The 15,502-nt window shown below is 39.7% G+C and overlaps 1 protein-coding gene across 3 annotated transcripts in view; it reads right to left on the bottom strand.

Annotated features, from left to right (window-relative positions):
* The window catches only part of LOC102292671 (serine/threonine kinase 11 interacting protein), a 38,773-nt gene extending 27,300 nt beyond the window's left edge, over positions 1–11,473 (bottom strand). For 2 of the 3 annotated variants that reach the window (XM_005949762.2, XM_005949763.2), the window contains exons 1-16: positions 11,254–11,473; positions 10,889–10,956; positions 7,864–8,066; positions 7,699–7,773; positions 7,509–7,604; positions 7,316–7,423; positions 7,158–7,229; positions 6,926–7,055; positions 6,506–6,609; positions 4,762–4,851; positions 4,434–4,475; positions 1,869–2,039; positions 1,698–1,779; positions 962–1,465; positions 591–808; positions 383–493 (exon numbers count right to left, since the gene is read on the bottom strand). In XM_005949762.2, the coding sequence (XP_005949824.1) occupies positions 383–493; positions 591–808; positions 962–1,465; positions 1,698–1,779; positions 1,869–2,039; positions 4,434–4,475; positions 4,762–4,851; positions 6,506–6,609; positions 6,926–7,055; positions 7,158–7,229; positions 7,316–7,423; positions 7,509–7,604; positions 7,699–7,773; positions 7,864–8,066; positions 10,889–10,955 (2,073 nt within the window). In that variant the 5' untranslated portion in view covers position 10,956; positions 11,254–11,473. The remainder of the gene's footprint in view (positions 1–382; positions 494–590; positions 809–961; positions 1,466–1,697; positions 1,780–1,868; positions 2,040–4,433; positions 4,476–4,761; positions 4,852–6,505; positions 6,610–6,925; positions 7,056–7,157; positions 7,230–7,315; positions 7,424–7,508; positions 7,605–7,698; positions 7,774–7,863; positions 8,067–10,888; positions 10,957–11,253) is intronic. The other variant, XM_005949764.2, reaches the window with a different exon arrangement.
* Between the last annotated feature and the right edge of the window lie 4,029 nt (positions 11,474–15,502).

Genomic DNA, 15,502 nt, shown 5'->3' with positions numbered 1-15,502 from the left:
TTAAGTAGAACCTCAAGGTGCTCGTTTGGTTTTACACTTAATTCAGTTATGTGTGTATTTAAACATACATTACATATTAACTGAACAGCTTTCTGCTTTTAACATTTCATCTGACACAGGTTTTAGATTGTACTGCTGTTGATTGTCGTCAGGTACACAAAGGTAACATGGACTGAGCAGAGGACAGCCTGTGAACATGCCCAGACAACTACAGCATGTCCAAGAAGTCAGTGGGTGGGTGTTCTTAAAGAACAGTGTTCATTGTACGCACCTTGCACGTCATCCGCATTGATGTGTGGGAAAATTGACAGCACAAACAACCACTCCTGGCAACAGAAGTTTGTGTGCATGAATTTAAATGTGTGAGAGTTTTTCAGCTAACCTGCAGTGCTTGCTGAGGGTCATCATCTAACAGGACGTAGCGTCTCCTCCGTTTGTCCTTGCTGATGTAGTCAAAGTAAAGTTCTACAGCTGGAAACTGATTTTCTAAATCCTGAAAGATAGTCAAAGTCATTTATCAAGTTGATAAAAACATTATATTTTCCTTTATAGACGTAAAGATGTTAGAGATGAAGAATCTCCTTTCATACCCCTCGGGTCCACGCAGCCTCAGTTGTTTCCACCTTAGCCAGGCTATCCAGCTCCAGACGGCATCTCTCCTGGCCACACTGCATGTCCATCTCAAGCACTAAGCCCTTTTTGATGCACAAGAACACCTCCCTTCTTCCCTTCCTCTGCCCCTGACCTTCACCAAGCCCCTCCTCTTTGTCAGATAAGACACCAACAAGCAGAGGGTGACAAAGGTCCACTAAGAGAAAAGAAAAGTAGTAGTCAGAGAAAGCAGATCATAACTGGAGGAGATTTGTGCTGATTATCCTTCAGAATAACTGCATTATGTTAAGTCGAGCACATATTGAGTTAGATACTGTTTAAAATGTTTCTCAATTTTCAACCTCCCTACCTCCTAAATCCTCTTCTTCTTCATGATTGGTCTCGCCACTCGCTGCTCTAGCAGACCTGTGGCTCTCTGGACTTGGCTGAGGTGAACTCACTACTCCCTGGCTCATCACCAGTCCATCTACCATGCTGTTATCCAAGGTGGACTCTGTCAGCTGAGGGGTCTGACCACCTTGCAAGGTGGACTCCATTTCCAGGTCTGCATCCACGTCAGAGGCCTCATTTCTGGGTTCAGAGGAAAGAATAGGTGGTGGGAGGACTTCCGGGACCTTGTGGGAAGACGGCGGCAATGGCTGCTGCTGTGGGATAGATGTAGTGGTAGTAGCGATGGTGGTGGTGAGGCCGTTGGAGAGGGTTTGAGAGCAGGAGGTTTGCTGGTTAACAGTGGTGGTGAGCGTTAAGGGTGAAGCTCCATCTAGATGGTGTTCATATCTTAGCCAGTCTTCTCCGAGTTGTTCCCTGAAGCTGGACATGCGTTCAATCTCCTGCTGGTGCTGAAGGACGATGCCTAGAAGAGGAAAAAGAACAGCAAAAAACAAAAAAACATTCATGCTCGTATCCACCTCTATACTTTTAGTCTTGGACTTTGCATGACTTTTCTTAGTTGAGCATATGATAAGGTTATTTGATACTTTAGCAATATTTAACAAGAGCATACTCCATTACTACAGTACAAGGTAAATCATTATTTTTGCCTTTATGTTGAAACTTTAGACGGCAAACATGTTTTGACAACAAACCCTGTGTGGAGGACAAGGGTCTGGACTCATAATCAGTATCACTGGGTTCGGATATACTGGCCCTCCGCACTTTCACCTTACTCTGAAACAAAAATTGACAATTTTTCATTAAATATCAGAGAAAAGCACTAAAAAAAAGCATATCAACACCCAAAAGAGCATCACTCCCACCCTATTTTTCCTTCTGCGAAGGTTTGAGACAACCGCTTCGCCGAGGGACAGGCTGTCACTCAGCTCCCCCATCCCACTAGATGCTTCCTGGTAACTGCGTTCTGCAGGCATGGTGTAACCTGAAGGCAAAGTCTGCACCTGGACCATCAGCGGCCCTGGTTTTGGCAGAACCTGCAGAGAAGAGTACTCCAACTTTACTACCACAAATGATTTTAAGTATTAATTCCACATTTTCTTTTCCAAATACAGTGCAAATAAATGTAGATTATACCTTGCTACAAAGTAGGGCTGCTCGATTATGGCAAAAATGATAATCACGATTATTTTCACTGAAATTGAGATCTCGATTATTTGACGATATTTATTTAACAATAATAATGTATTGAATGATGACTTTAAAGATTGTCAAAAAATAATATAAAATAGTGTGCAAATACTGATAACAGTGCAAATGTTTGCAATATAAGAAATAAATGAAAAATGTAAACATCTATGTTTAGTGAACTTTGCGGTGTTGCTCTGTGGTGCAGCTACGACACCATAGCAAAGTTTACACACTATGTCTACTTGATCCACGTCTGACTCCGCCAACCCATAATGTTTCCACACCACTGAAGTTTTTTTTTACCTCTGTTTTCAACCAACAGCAGTCACTCTCCTCTCCACATAACTTCTGCTTAGCTTTCCGAGCTTCCCTCGGGTCCTCTTAATCAGCGGTCCCCAACCCCCGGGCCTCGGACCGGTATCGGGCCGCGAAAGTTGAGGCTCAGGTGTGAAATGTATAGTTTTCAGGGTTTTTATCGGCTTTCAGCGTTATTTTGTTATCGTTTTTATTGTTTACTCTGTTTTCCTGGGTCTTTTCACGTGTGTTATGAATAAATTTTCTTTTTTTCTGTACCGGTACTAGTTTTATTTTGTTGTATTTATCCGCGACACCTTAAAGGCCGGTCCATGAAAATATTGTCGGGCATAAACCGGTCCGTGGCGCAAAAAAGGTTGGGGACCGCTGCTCTTATTTGTTGTGACGTGTGTTCAAAATGCAGAGAGGTGCGCTCGATTTGCCACACGGAGCAGCGCGAGAGTAAAGCACGAGGGAGGGGCTAATAATCGGCTCAGTCATTTTTAATGATCGTTGAAAGCCCAGATCATAATCGTGATTACAATTCGATTAATTGGTATCAGCTCAGACGGCACTTTAAACAGACTGAACTCTCTCTTAATGCACCACCGCATAGACATTGCATGTTCTCCCCATCCTTAACGGACAAGGCATTTAACATATGGACAAAGCTTGGAATAACGTCAATGACTGCTCTTTTCACGGACAATATCTTTTCCTCATTTGAACAGCTGGTGAACAAGTTCAAGATCCCTCAGTCACACTTTTTCAGGTATCTACAACTCAGGAATTTTGTTGCTTCTAATACTGACTGCTTTCCGTCCTGTCCACCTCCATCCCTTTTGGATGATATTTTTGATTTTAAACCAAATGCTAAGCGGGTTATAAGTGATGTTTATGAGCTGTTAAGTAATTTTAGGCTGTCCACATTGCAATCACTTAGGGAACGATGGGGAAGTGATCTTGGCCAACGGATTGCAGATGAGACTTGGCATAAGATAATCAATAGAATTTCTTCGTCATCTATTTGCCTTAAACATGTGGTGATTCAGTTCAAAGTTGTTCACCGTCTCCATTGGTCTAAAACTAGACTGAGCAAAATCAAGGATGGGTTTGACCCCACATGTGACCGGTGCAAACGAGAGCCTGCTTCCCTATTTCACATGTTCTGGGGATGTCCAAAACTGGGTGGCTTTTGGAAAAGCATATTTGAAACCATGTCCAACATATTTGGTGTTCCAATTGCACCCTGCCCGTTTATAGCTATTTTTGGGGTGGCGCCTTGTGATGCTAGTCTTTCCAAATCACACTCTGATCTTCTGGCCTTCTGCACTCTTTTGGCCCGTAGAATGATATTATTGAAATGGAAAGAGCCACTTCCACCTGTATATGGGCAATGGGTTAAGGATGTCACGTACTATACTCAGCTGGAAAAGATCCGCTACACTGTAAAAGGTTCGGTTCAGAGGTTTTATGACACATGGCAACCTTTTCTTACTTACTTTGAAAGATTAAGTCTGGATACTATTGCTCAATGTGCGTGTGAGTTTTCTGTTGTTTTGTTTTTTTTGTTGTTGTTTTGTTTTTTTTCCCTTGCTGTTGTTCATTTATTTTATTATTTACTTTGTATCTGTAATTTTATTTTATTTTATCTCTTCTTTCCTCTCTGGCTGGGATTTAGTTACACTGTTCTGGATGGGTGGGGGGCAGGACTGTTTGTTAATATTGCCATAATTGTTGTTGGAAGCAATTCTTTGTTCAATACAAAGACCTTGATTAAAAAAAAAAATTCGATTAATTGAGCAGCCCTAATACAAAGTAAATAAATGTAGCAAGTGGCAACAATTTACACCGCATGAATTTTTGAGTCACTCTGAAGAGAATCTGCTTTAGTATCAAGCTTTTAAACTGTGAGATGATGAAGTGATGTTAAGAGTGAGACTCACTGATATTTCAGATGAGGACAGTAGGGTGCCATCAAGTTTGAGCTATAAAGAAAGAAAAAAGGGAATGCCTGAAATTTTGGGTGAAAACAAGAAAGGCAATTCTGGGAAGCTTCTGCAGCCACTCGCACAGAAACACACTGCAGCTCAAACCTTTGTGTGAATAGCAAAGCTGCACTTTGTGACAAATTGGAGAACAGATGACCCAGAGGCTACTAGAACTTAAAAACAATACTTTCACATCACATTTTCATCCTTCTTTGGAAATGTAAGGTAAACTTTAAAAGTATATATATGCATAATACATTCAGTTACAATTCTTATCACTCACTCTGGTGTTGGCAGCTTTTGGCGAGAGGTGTCTGACTGTGGAGGTGCGGTGGGTCTTCTGGAAGTACAGTGGGTTTCCTTCCAGATTCAACTGAAAAAAGACAGTAGAGTTTGCATTCTTAGCTACTCTCCTATGGAAAAAAAACCTCCCAGTTTGAGACAAGGAGGCAGAAAATCTTAGGCTAGATTACATGACTTTAAAGTTTTTTGTGTAAAACCTCACCACTAGATGTCAGTAGACTGCTGATTGAAGTTAACTGAATTCAACTCTTTTATTAGCATTAGCTAACTTCCTGGCTAATGTTAGCTAAGTGCTCAGATGCCACTGGTCAGCTGCGACGTTAATGCTGGACCACTATTGTTATGATGATGATGTAGGACCAACACAGTGATATCAAATCGTAAAGACTGTCAGTCCACACTTTACCTCAGCTGTCAATATATGTACATGCCTATTTACTGTGGGAGAGGCTATAAATCTTTGTGAAAAGAGTCTGATACAAGTCGATGAGTCAATGAAGTTTACTTCTATTTGATTAGCGCGATACTGAAGTGAGTTGTTCAAGATATCCTGAACGTTTCTGTCAGTGTTTTTGCTGCTGTTAGCTTCGGTTAGCCTTTGTTAGCTGCTGTTAGTGAAACTTTTGTTGATTAGGATGCAACACTGCTGGACTCTGATGCTTAGTGAATAAACTGCTATACAATGTGGGAATGTAATCAAACTGTTTGTCACAGGGATAAAGCCTAACATTAGCTGGCATAACATTAGCTTATAACCAGCTGTCATTGTTCATCCAGCTTTCATCAGCTGTACAGAAATGGGGGGATTTTGCATCTAATCTGTTGCCATTAAGTAACTGTGACAATATCTGGAATAAATAAGCAGGTTTTTTTGTGTTAGGGCCCTGACTTCAGTTCTGCAGGGGCTTGAGGTGAGGAAGAAGAGGATGATATTCTATTAAGATACTGGTGGTGTTGCCTCCTTCCTTCCTGTTTTCAGTTTGTCAGTGGAGGGGACCCCTTCTTAGATGATAAAACACAAAGTATGAACCTTCATATCTAGAGTCTGAAGGTGCATATACAAATTCAAATTTGCCTGAACAGCATGGGAATGGCTACGAGTTCTCTCCTTCTTTGGGATGTATGTGGCCAGTCTCTAACCACGTAGATAAAATATGATTAGGCAGAACAGCGACGTCCACTGTATTCAAGATGTTTGTGGCACAAACCAGTGCCGGCACCTGTGCATTTTTAATGGGTTAAATCTAAGTTTATAAGAACACATCAGTTTGTTGGAAGATGTAATTACACACTAATCTGTGTATATTGATGAGTACAACTTTATTTTTCTATAACATAAACTCAGAAAATGGCTATTGCACCTCTAAACCATTGTTTAGTTATGCCGCTATAAGCTCAGGCAGCTGGGGGACCTCAAAGTCAACCTCATTAGTATTTTCTAGAGATGTGAGGTAAAATGCTTCCTCTGTATCGCAATGTTACAGACTCTTTCAAAAACAAAAACAAAAAAACAAATACTGGATCCTGATCAATTCCAACAGTTTAGCCCAGCCCCACTTTTGTAACGTTTTCATGCAAATCCATCCAAAATGGTTGAAGAAACCTGCTAACAAGCAGATTTAAAAACAATGAGCCCTAATCGCTTGACCTCACTGGGAGCAGTAACAAAGTGTCATGTAAATTTGATCATCTAAGGATAAATGTGTGCATGTGTGCATCTTTACTGTGTTGAGGCAGTGCAGCAGGGAGAGAGGAGCCAGCTGGGAATGCTCCAGCAGGATGTTGTAGGCCAGGTCTAAATGCTGGAGAGAAGACAACTGTTCCACGCCTGTTTTGATGAGAGATGCCAATGATGCAAGTGAATTCAAACTCATGCACAAGTTCAAGAGCACTGGTTTTAAAGGAAAAAAAAAATCACGAAACATTAAGTTGTGTAATTAAATTCTCATGTTCTTTTCCCTTATTAAAAATGTCTCTGCGTGATGAAGAAAACTATCTTACAAAACAGTGGCAATAAAGTTTGTGTATCTTCACGCTGCTTCCTCGTCTACCAGCTTCATCACTATTTGGTCTCTTTGCTGAGAAGGTAAATTGGGCTTTAAGAAGAGTACGGGAAGCCTGCGACTGATAACAGTTGTTCCTACCGTTGATGGTTTCCAGTTCGTTGTTCCTGAGGATAAGTGTGACCAGCTTGGCCCTAGCACTCATACCGAGCGTTGGCGCCCTCTGCAGGCAGTTGTAGCCCAGGTTCAAGTGTTCCAGCTCAGTCAGAGCCTGGGCGAAAGCAAAAATAAAGTAAAACAAGATTACTGTAAATTGCAGAATAAACAAATAAAGCTTAGATTCTATGTAACCAAATGCTGATAGCAATCCAACCTTTAGGAATTCAGCACACTCCTGAATCTTGTTATGGCTTAGATCCAAAGATTTCAGGACATTCAGTAAACTCTGTAAGATTTGAAGAAGTTGAGGTTGGATAGAAACCTTATGCTTATGAATCAGTAATGACACATCTGTGTATTTGCTTGTCTCACCAGTGACTGGTCAAGGCAAACTATGGAGTTGTAGCTGAAGTTCAGGGTGTGAAGTTCAAGCCACGGTAGTGCTGAGCTCAGATCACCTCCACACAGAGAGAGCAGCTCCTAAAAATGCACATCATATAAATCACTGAGCTTTTTGGTCCTCTCACATTCCCAGAAACCTGCTCATGCTACCGGCTGGGAGTACCTCCAAGGAACTGAGGCTTTTTGAGCAGGTAAAAACCTCCAGCTGGGAGTAAATTCCTCTGAGGCCCTCAAGACAGTGAGGGGGGATTCTCTTCAGCTGGTGAGGAAGAACAAGCAGAGACGAGTTATAATGTAAAAGACCTGTGACCTTAAACAACAAGAAGTGAAAGTAGGAAGGATTCACACATTACCTCCAAACACTTCAGAGACTTGAAAGGGAAAATTTTTAACACAGACTTGAGCCTCACACCCAGCGGGTTGATGAGCTGCAAACACACAGCGAGTCAGAAATTAGTTGGCAGGGCCAACTTTTTGGGACTCAATGTGAAAGAACCAAGTTCTGGGTTAAAACCAACCTTGAGGGAAACTGTCTTCTGCAGGATGTCAAACAGGAACTGCAGCTGCAGCAGCGAAGCGGTGTCAGCTGGGTGGGAGGGCAGTGCGAGGAACCCGTGTTGCTGGCTCCGGGATAGCAAGTACTGCTCAAACAGCCTTGTGAGCTGCTGCAAGGTGGCAGCAGGCAGGGTCAGCGTGCTGCTGCCGTCCAGCACCATGTCACCTGAAGGGTGAAAGCGAGCTTTCATGCTTAAAGTAATCAGCCAGATTTGACTCACAAGTGACAAGTTAGTAGGGGTGGGGGAAAAAATCGATACTGTGTAGTATCGTGATATTTTGTTTGCTAATAATGTATCGATACAGGGACAGCAGAAATCGATATTTAGTTACAAAAAAAGTTTTTGTGGACTGGAACTCTGACTTCAGAGCATGTTGATCCTTTTTCTGAGCAAGAATCCTGACACTGTCCAAATGTGTTTAACTTTTTTTTTTTGGCAGCAATAAACATGACAGTTTACTTATTTTAATTTAAGACATGTTTTATTTTAATTAAGTTTAAAACTTTTTTATTTAATGTAAAATTCTATTTTGTTTTAATTTATTGTCAAATTCTTCAGTTGCTGAATGGGCTGCATAGTTTTTATAAATAGCTATAATTGTACCAGATGGTTGCATTCAGTTCAGTTGGACTAGACTGTAATACAAACCGTTCAGTTTGTCAACAATAAAACTGCCTGAAATGTGAGAAAGACTGAGTGTGAGACTTTGATATTAGATAAAATGAATATTGATAAAGTTTACCTTTATGTACAGAATCTGAATATCGCAAAATATTTTTAAAAATTGCAATAATATCGTACCGTGTGTTAAATATTGTGATAATATCGTATCGTGGGATGTATGGTGATTCCCACCTCTGCAAGTTAGTCAGCTACAGAATGAATGAGTAGCTCCAATGCAGTGCTACAGATTTGGAAGCATCCACCTGAATATTATTGTTGTTGGATGTCAGTGGAGCTCAGTAATTTAGGTAGCTATTCCTCTTTTTCACCAACTTCTACTCAGCGCGACTCAGTTTTTAAGGTTTTCCATTAGGTGGTAGTAGCTGGTACCACATACTTTTTAGTATCACTTTGGCCCCGGTTCTAAGCGAGCCAATCTGAGCCAAAAATGTGACATCAACGGACGGCATGCCGCTAATCGGCCAGGCAGCGACTACACTGAAAGAGACACGAGTGCGACTCCTTCCCAAGACTCAAACCTGCCATTTTTTAAACCTGGTAACAAGGGAAGTGTTTACACACGCCTCCCACCAAAACCTTCACTTGCTGTGTTGTGTTTGTGGCGCATACTACTGAGGTCTTGAGATGTTTGGGCAGCCTTGCTGTAACGACCCCACCCACATTGAGATGGTACTTGTAACTGAAAAATGCAGAAACTGTGCAGAGTAGGTGCCAGTGGAAAAAAGGCTTTAGTGATCACAAACTTGGCAAATGGCTGAGAGTGTGTTAGACACACAAAAAATCATAATCAAACTATTATACTGTTGTTAGTGGTCTGATGTCGGCTAAATAATTTGCATTTCTGAAAATGAATCATTATCAGTGAACTATTAACACCACTCTCATTCATGTATTTAGTTCATATTGGAGAGTTCTGTGGACAGGAGGAACCTCAGAATAGCATCCCTGCTGTTTGGTGATGATGTGGTTCTGTTGGCTTCATCAGTGCATGACCATCAGCATGCACTGGAGCGGTTTGCAGCAGAGCATGAAAGCCAGCGACTCTGAGTCTGACGAAGCGGTTCACTGCTGGGAAAACAGTGCAATGCTCTATTTGGGTTGGGAAAGAGAGGCAGCCTCAAGGCGAGCGAGTTCAAATATCATGGGATCTCATTCACAAGTGTTGGGAAGCTCGACGGACGGTTTAGCGCGGCGTCAGCAGAAACCCGGCTGTTGAACCAGGCCGTTGTGGTAAAGACAGTTTCGATTTACTGATCCATCTACGTCCACAACCTTCACCTGTGGTCATGACTTCTGGGTAACAACCAAAAGAGTAAGGCAGTGAATACACCCTTTACCTGGACTGTGCCTTAGAGGTGAGGTAATGACTTAAGGCCCGGGCACAGAATCATTACAACAGAGGCTCCACTGGACAGTTTCGAAAAATGTGAAGGAGGGCATAAATTTTGGACTTTTTATCAATTTTTTTAATAAGTTTATAAGTTTTTGTTCTAGTGATAAAAACCTCCCACATGGACATTCAGAAATTAAGTAATAGATAAACATTTAAATGACAGAAAAGATTGTTTAAATTTAGCACTATCTGCTCCAGGAACTTCTTTTTACAGCGGGCCCATAGTAAAAATTACCTTGATGCCATTTTTACTGAAAATCACAGAAAATGAAAAGCACAGAAAATGATTTCCTATTTTCTATAAATTAACGAAAACTTAGTTTTATAATTACAGGACAGTCTCAGCGATGAGCAACTAAATCTTGTTCTGAAACTTTACACATTTATTTCTTACAATTTAAGCACACAATGCTTATTGACAGATTTCTTTCATTTAAAACAACAGCATTTCTTTATCGTGCATGGTTAAATCTGGGAACGCCTCTGGATCCCCCAGGAGGGACTCGAAAGTATGGCTGCTGTGAATGTGACCCAGCATCAGATAAGTGGAAGACAATAGATGGATGGTTGATTTCTCTCAATAATATAACACCCCCTTTCAAATAACTCCTCAGACAAATTAAAAGGAAAACATTATCTGTAAACAGACTGTAAAACCCCTACATTATTAATGAATAGGGGATTAGGCTGGCTCAGTTATCATCGTCTGTTGAAATAGCTTAAAGCGCAATCAGCTTTTGGGGTGGGGGGAAGGGTTGAAGGCTCTTAGATTATTATGTTTCCTCACAGAGCGAACCTGGATGGTCCTGAAGCTGTCAACATGAGTTAACCGCCTCATGATCCTGTGTCATGCTGCTGTTTTTGGACGGATCTTGTACGTAAAGGGAACAGTGTCACACTGGCACATACCGTTATTTCGGAGAAGCGTGGCCAAGCTATGTACGAGAGGAGAGTGGCCCGTCTGAAGTGCAGCCATCCTGTAAGAATTCAAGAAATAGTCCTGAGTACACAACTCACGGAAATTAAAAACAGAAAAGCTTGTCTTGCACGCGTTCAGTACGTTTCGTGCTGTTGTTTCAGCGGATTTGATAAAAACAAAAGACGACTACAGACAACTATACCACAGCCTCGGGCTAATAAGCACTTTTTCCGCGTTAATGTAGTTAGCGTTCAAAGCTTTAGAGACACGCTAACTGACATAGGCATCCAAAACTCTGCTATTGCTAGCAGTTAGCTCGGCTAAAGTATCCCGATAAGTAAGCAAAACGACATACCTGCGCAATGACAGCCGACAGCCGGATTGCTAACATCAAGGTGTTAGTTATAGTAGAGCATATTAATTTTGGCGCACAAAGAAACGCCACGTTATGGTGCTCATTTGTTATTGTGGCAATCAAGCGCAGAGTGATGTTGACATTTTTTACCTCCGTCACATGACGGAACTGAAAGCGTGTACGGTAGCCTCGTTATACCAAGTTTCTTCTTTTTTAAAATCGCTCTTCTTCTTCTTCTTCTTCTTCTTCTTCTTCTTCTTCTTCTTCTTCTTCTTCTTAATATTATTATTCATAATAATAGTAAAAATCCTCACAGTTTGAATAAAGGCACACATTAAAGATAAATATAAATGTCACTGCATACAGTCAAAAGGTCAAACGTTCAGTTCAAGGTTCCATCCATCCATCCATTCGCTACCGCTTATCCTTTTTCAGGGTCGCGGGGGGTGCTGGAGCCTATCCCAGCTGTCATAGGGCGAGAGGCAGGGTACACCCTGGACAGGTCGCCAGTCTGTCGCAGGGCTAACACATAGGGACAGACAACCATTCACACTCACATTCACTCCTAGTGACAATTTAGATTAATCAATTAACCTATCCCCACAAGTTCAAGGTTATTATACTAAAATTAAACAAACATAAACTAAAACTTGTTAACTGAAATAAGAATAAAAAGTGGCCCTTAAAAATAATAAAAATTAACTGAGATGATTTTTGTAAAATGAAACTTTACTAAAACGTTAAAAATGTATTTAGAGAAAATAAATATCATTAGTTTTCCTCTTTGTCAGTTTGGTAAAGTTTGTTATTACAGCTTGCCTGATGAGGCTTTGATGACCTGATACTTATGTCTGCAAGACTTAAAGTACTGGCTTCAAAAAGTGGTGCTTTTTTATTTTAATACCTATGCAGATTTTCCTGAATCTTGACTTCAGCATATGTCCTCTATATAGTATTAAAATTTTTAAACAAAACATTTTAAACAATAAAAACTAAACTAAAATGAGCAAACCCGATCAGGAAACTGACTGAATCTGAATTTTAAAAACAAGAAAACAGAAACAAAAATAAAACTGATTTAAGAAAATACAAAAGTATAATAGCTCTGTTATGATCTTACAATAATTCAAAAATACATATTTTTATACATATATAAGATGTAAACTATGGCCAAAAAATACTGAAAGAACGATTAAGACAGAGCAAGCCTATAAAAGCAGTTCTTTTCGTTCTACTTAAAAGGCACAAAAATAGAAACATACGTGTAGAAATGCATAAGAACTTTTTTTAAAAAGAGATTTTCTACTTTTTCATCAATAAAAAATTCTGTCATGTGCTAAAACATTTCTCGACATGATGTATAGTTGAAATTTAAACGTCTGTGGCCACCGGGTGGAGCACTTGCAGCAAAGAGGCTAGATTCCATATAATGGTCTGTATTAAATAGAAGTAAATACAAAACTGCAAACAGCGAGGATATATACAACTTTCAGATGTCAAAACCATAGAAAATGAGCATCTGTGCATAAGTAGCAGTATATACTATATGTGTTTTAACTTTGTGCTTGAAAACCAAAAGCAAATAAAATTAAAAATATATATACATAAAGTTAAGATGAAGTCAGGCAGAAGTGTTGCAAATCTTACATGGACCCTTCAAAGGTCATGCACTAAAGACTTTTTCTGGCTTCTTCCCTTTAAAAGCCCATATAATAAGACACAGACCCTGTGGTAGCTGTGGTTTTACAGCTGCTGGCAGGTGTTGGTCCAATCAGATTCCAGCCATGGCAACCAATAAAAAACAGAGTTCGATGGGTGTCCAAGAGGCATCATTGGAGCTTGCACTGCATCTACTCATATCAAAACAGACCAGATTAAATTGAATTGAATTTGTGGTGAACCAACATGAGCTTGATTTTAGCAGGTAGGTCAACTATAATAGAAAGCAGAATATAAATCTGAATATAATCAGGAATACTGTGAAGGTTTACAAGACAATCACGTCCATGTACAGTGATTACATAGCATGTAACCAGGTGACAAGCTTTAACCTCTGTACACTTAACTGATCTAAACCAGGAAAGCAGTTTTCAGCAGCCCTTTTGTTTTATTGGGTAACACTTTTGGCTTCATAACAGATACTTTACAATGATTTGCATGAGCAAATAAAGCAGGAACTTTCCTAATTTGCACATGCATCACTTGTTGCTAGGCAGCAAACAAACATACTCTCTCGCACACACACACAAACACACAAGCATTTTTCCATTTGGGACTTGTGAAGCGAACATTTCCATGTAAGGATTTATGCTCTGTAATTTGGTAAACATTTCCATTCAGTAAGATGCTGTGCATTTTACCCGCTTAAGAGACCTGAGTGCATATTCAGTTAACCCCTTAGTCCCAAAGTTTTATTTATTTAATTTTACATTTTTCTTTTCACCTAAAAAAAATAGCATCCAAAGTGAGATTTGCACAAATGCTAATAATTTTACTTTGGCCAAATAAAAAAAAAAACTGTACCACAGACAATAAATGAAAGCCTCATGGCCGTGATTCAGTGACACTGATGTTATCAAACATGTTTTCAAACCTCCAGGTGGTAACCCTTCTAAATCTCATACAGCAAAAATGAAGTACAATACATTCCACATGCAGTTTAGTCATAGTGCTACTAGAGGTCAGCATCAGCAAACCTTTGAACCTTTACATAATGTATGAAGTGGATCACCTTCATCTGGGAGGAAGAGGTTACCCATGCATGCATGTCTACTAGTTTTGACAGTTAATTACAATATGAAGTCATAATCCAGCTGCGTATCTGCTGTTTGTGTGACCTTGGTAACTCCCACTAACCCCACTAACAGGATGATATATTATTTTCCTAACTCCCTGCTCATTGCTTTTACTTATCCAATCAGTAATCCAAGTAAAGGGAAACCGTATTTAAGTCAGTAATCAAAGCCAGACTTTAAACAGTGCACTCATTCATTGTCAAAGTGTAAAAAATGGACTTGTTTTCACTGATAAGATGCCAGGAGAGTCCAATAACCTTAGTAAACTCGGTTTTATTCTTATTTGTTTTAAATGACAATGCATTTTGAAATTAGAGATGACTGTGAAGTAACAGGCTTGCAGTGAGGCCTAGCAGTGTAAAATTAACTAAATACATCATATTAATGGGTAAGATAGTGATTCATCTCTCCACTGGCTAGATAGGAGTTTGAATAATTCATCAACAATGAGAGATTCTTTTCAAGATAGATGGAACTCTATTGGCTTATTCAAATTAGGAATTTTTAGTTTTAATTAGGTATTTATGTGCTTTAAGTGCTATTGAAGCATATACATTTCCTATCTAATATATCGGCAATGACCTCACCGATAGATTCAAGAGCCTTGTCATCAGCAACACGTCTCATGTTGATCTGATCTCAATGTGATCTGAACTACTTCCAGATTACTGTTTTCTCAAACAAAAATTCTGCTAACAGTTTGAACTGTTCAGCTATGTTTACTGGCTTACTCTTTCAGTAATTCATGTACTATTTTTATCTGCAACTCTGTTCAGTTTATTCATGATTTGACTAAATCTAGTCATTAATTAATATTTTTTTCTTTTTGGCTTATGTGAGAGTTTAGTTAGACTTTTCTAATGTTTTGGCCATAATTCTAGCCAGCTGTTTATCAGGGCTAATCATTTAATTTCTTTATATTGTTTGCAAATTCTATTAGAAACATTTTTTAAACTCATTTGCCTATTGCGTACTTACCTATTACTTACTTAGCGACTGCTGGCATATTATTTACCTACGTATTACTTACCTAGTACTTTCTTATCTAGTATTTACTTACCTATTATTGGCCTAGAACAGTCTTACCTATTATTTACCTGTTCCTTACTTAACTGTTATTTACCTGTTCCTTACTTACCTATTATTTTCCCATGTATTCGAATAATAATGTTTTGCTGTATAACTATTATTTATTTATTATTCAAGTGCCCCCTGGGTGATTGTATCCATTTCCGGGATGGGCTCTTACATAAAGAACTCCCTCTGTATACAGACTGAAGCACATAGCACATCGGTGATCCCATATTTGTCTCTATAAATGTAGAATTTATCCAGAGTTTGTGTTTTTTTTAATAAGTCCATGGGGAGGAATTTAAGTAACTGACCTTGGTGGGGATCACTTTGCACACAGGGGCAGATACTGTGGCGTGTTAGGCCTATAAGCTGGTGACCAT

The sequence above is a fragment of the Haplochromis burtoni genome, unplaced genomic scaffold (genome assembly GCF_018398535.1).
Source record: "Haplochromis burtoni strain Fernald_Lab_line unplaced genomic scaffold, NCSU_Asbu1 Contig_676, whole genome shotgun sequence".
Classification (NCBI taxonomy): domain Eukaryota; kingdom Metazoa; phylum Chordata; class Actinopteri; order Cichliformes; family Cichlidae; genus Haplochromis; species Haplochromis burtoni.
Note: the sequence above shows the minus strand (reverse complement) of the source record. Positions and strands in the feature narration are given on the sequence as shown.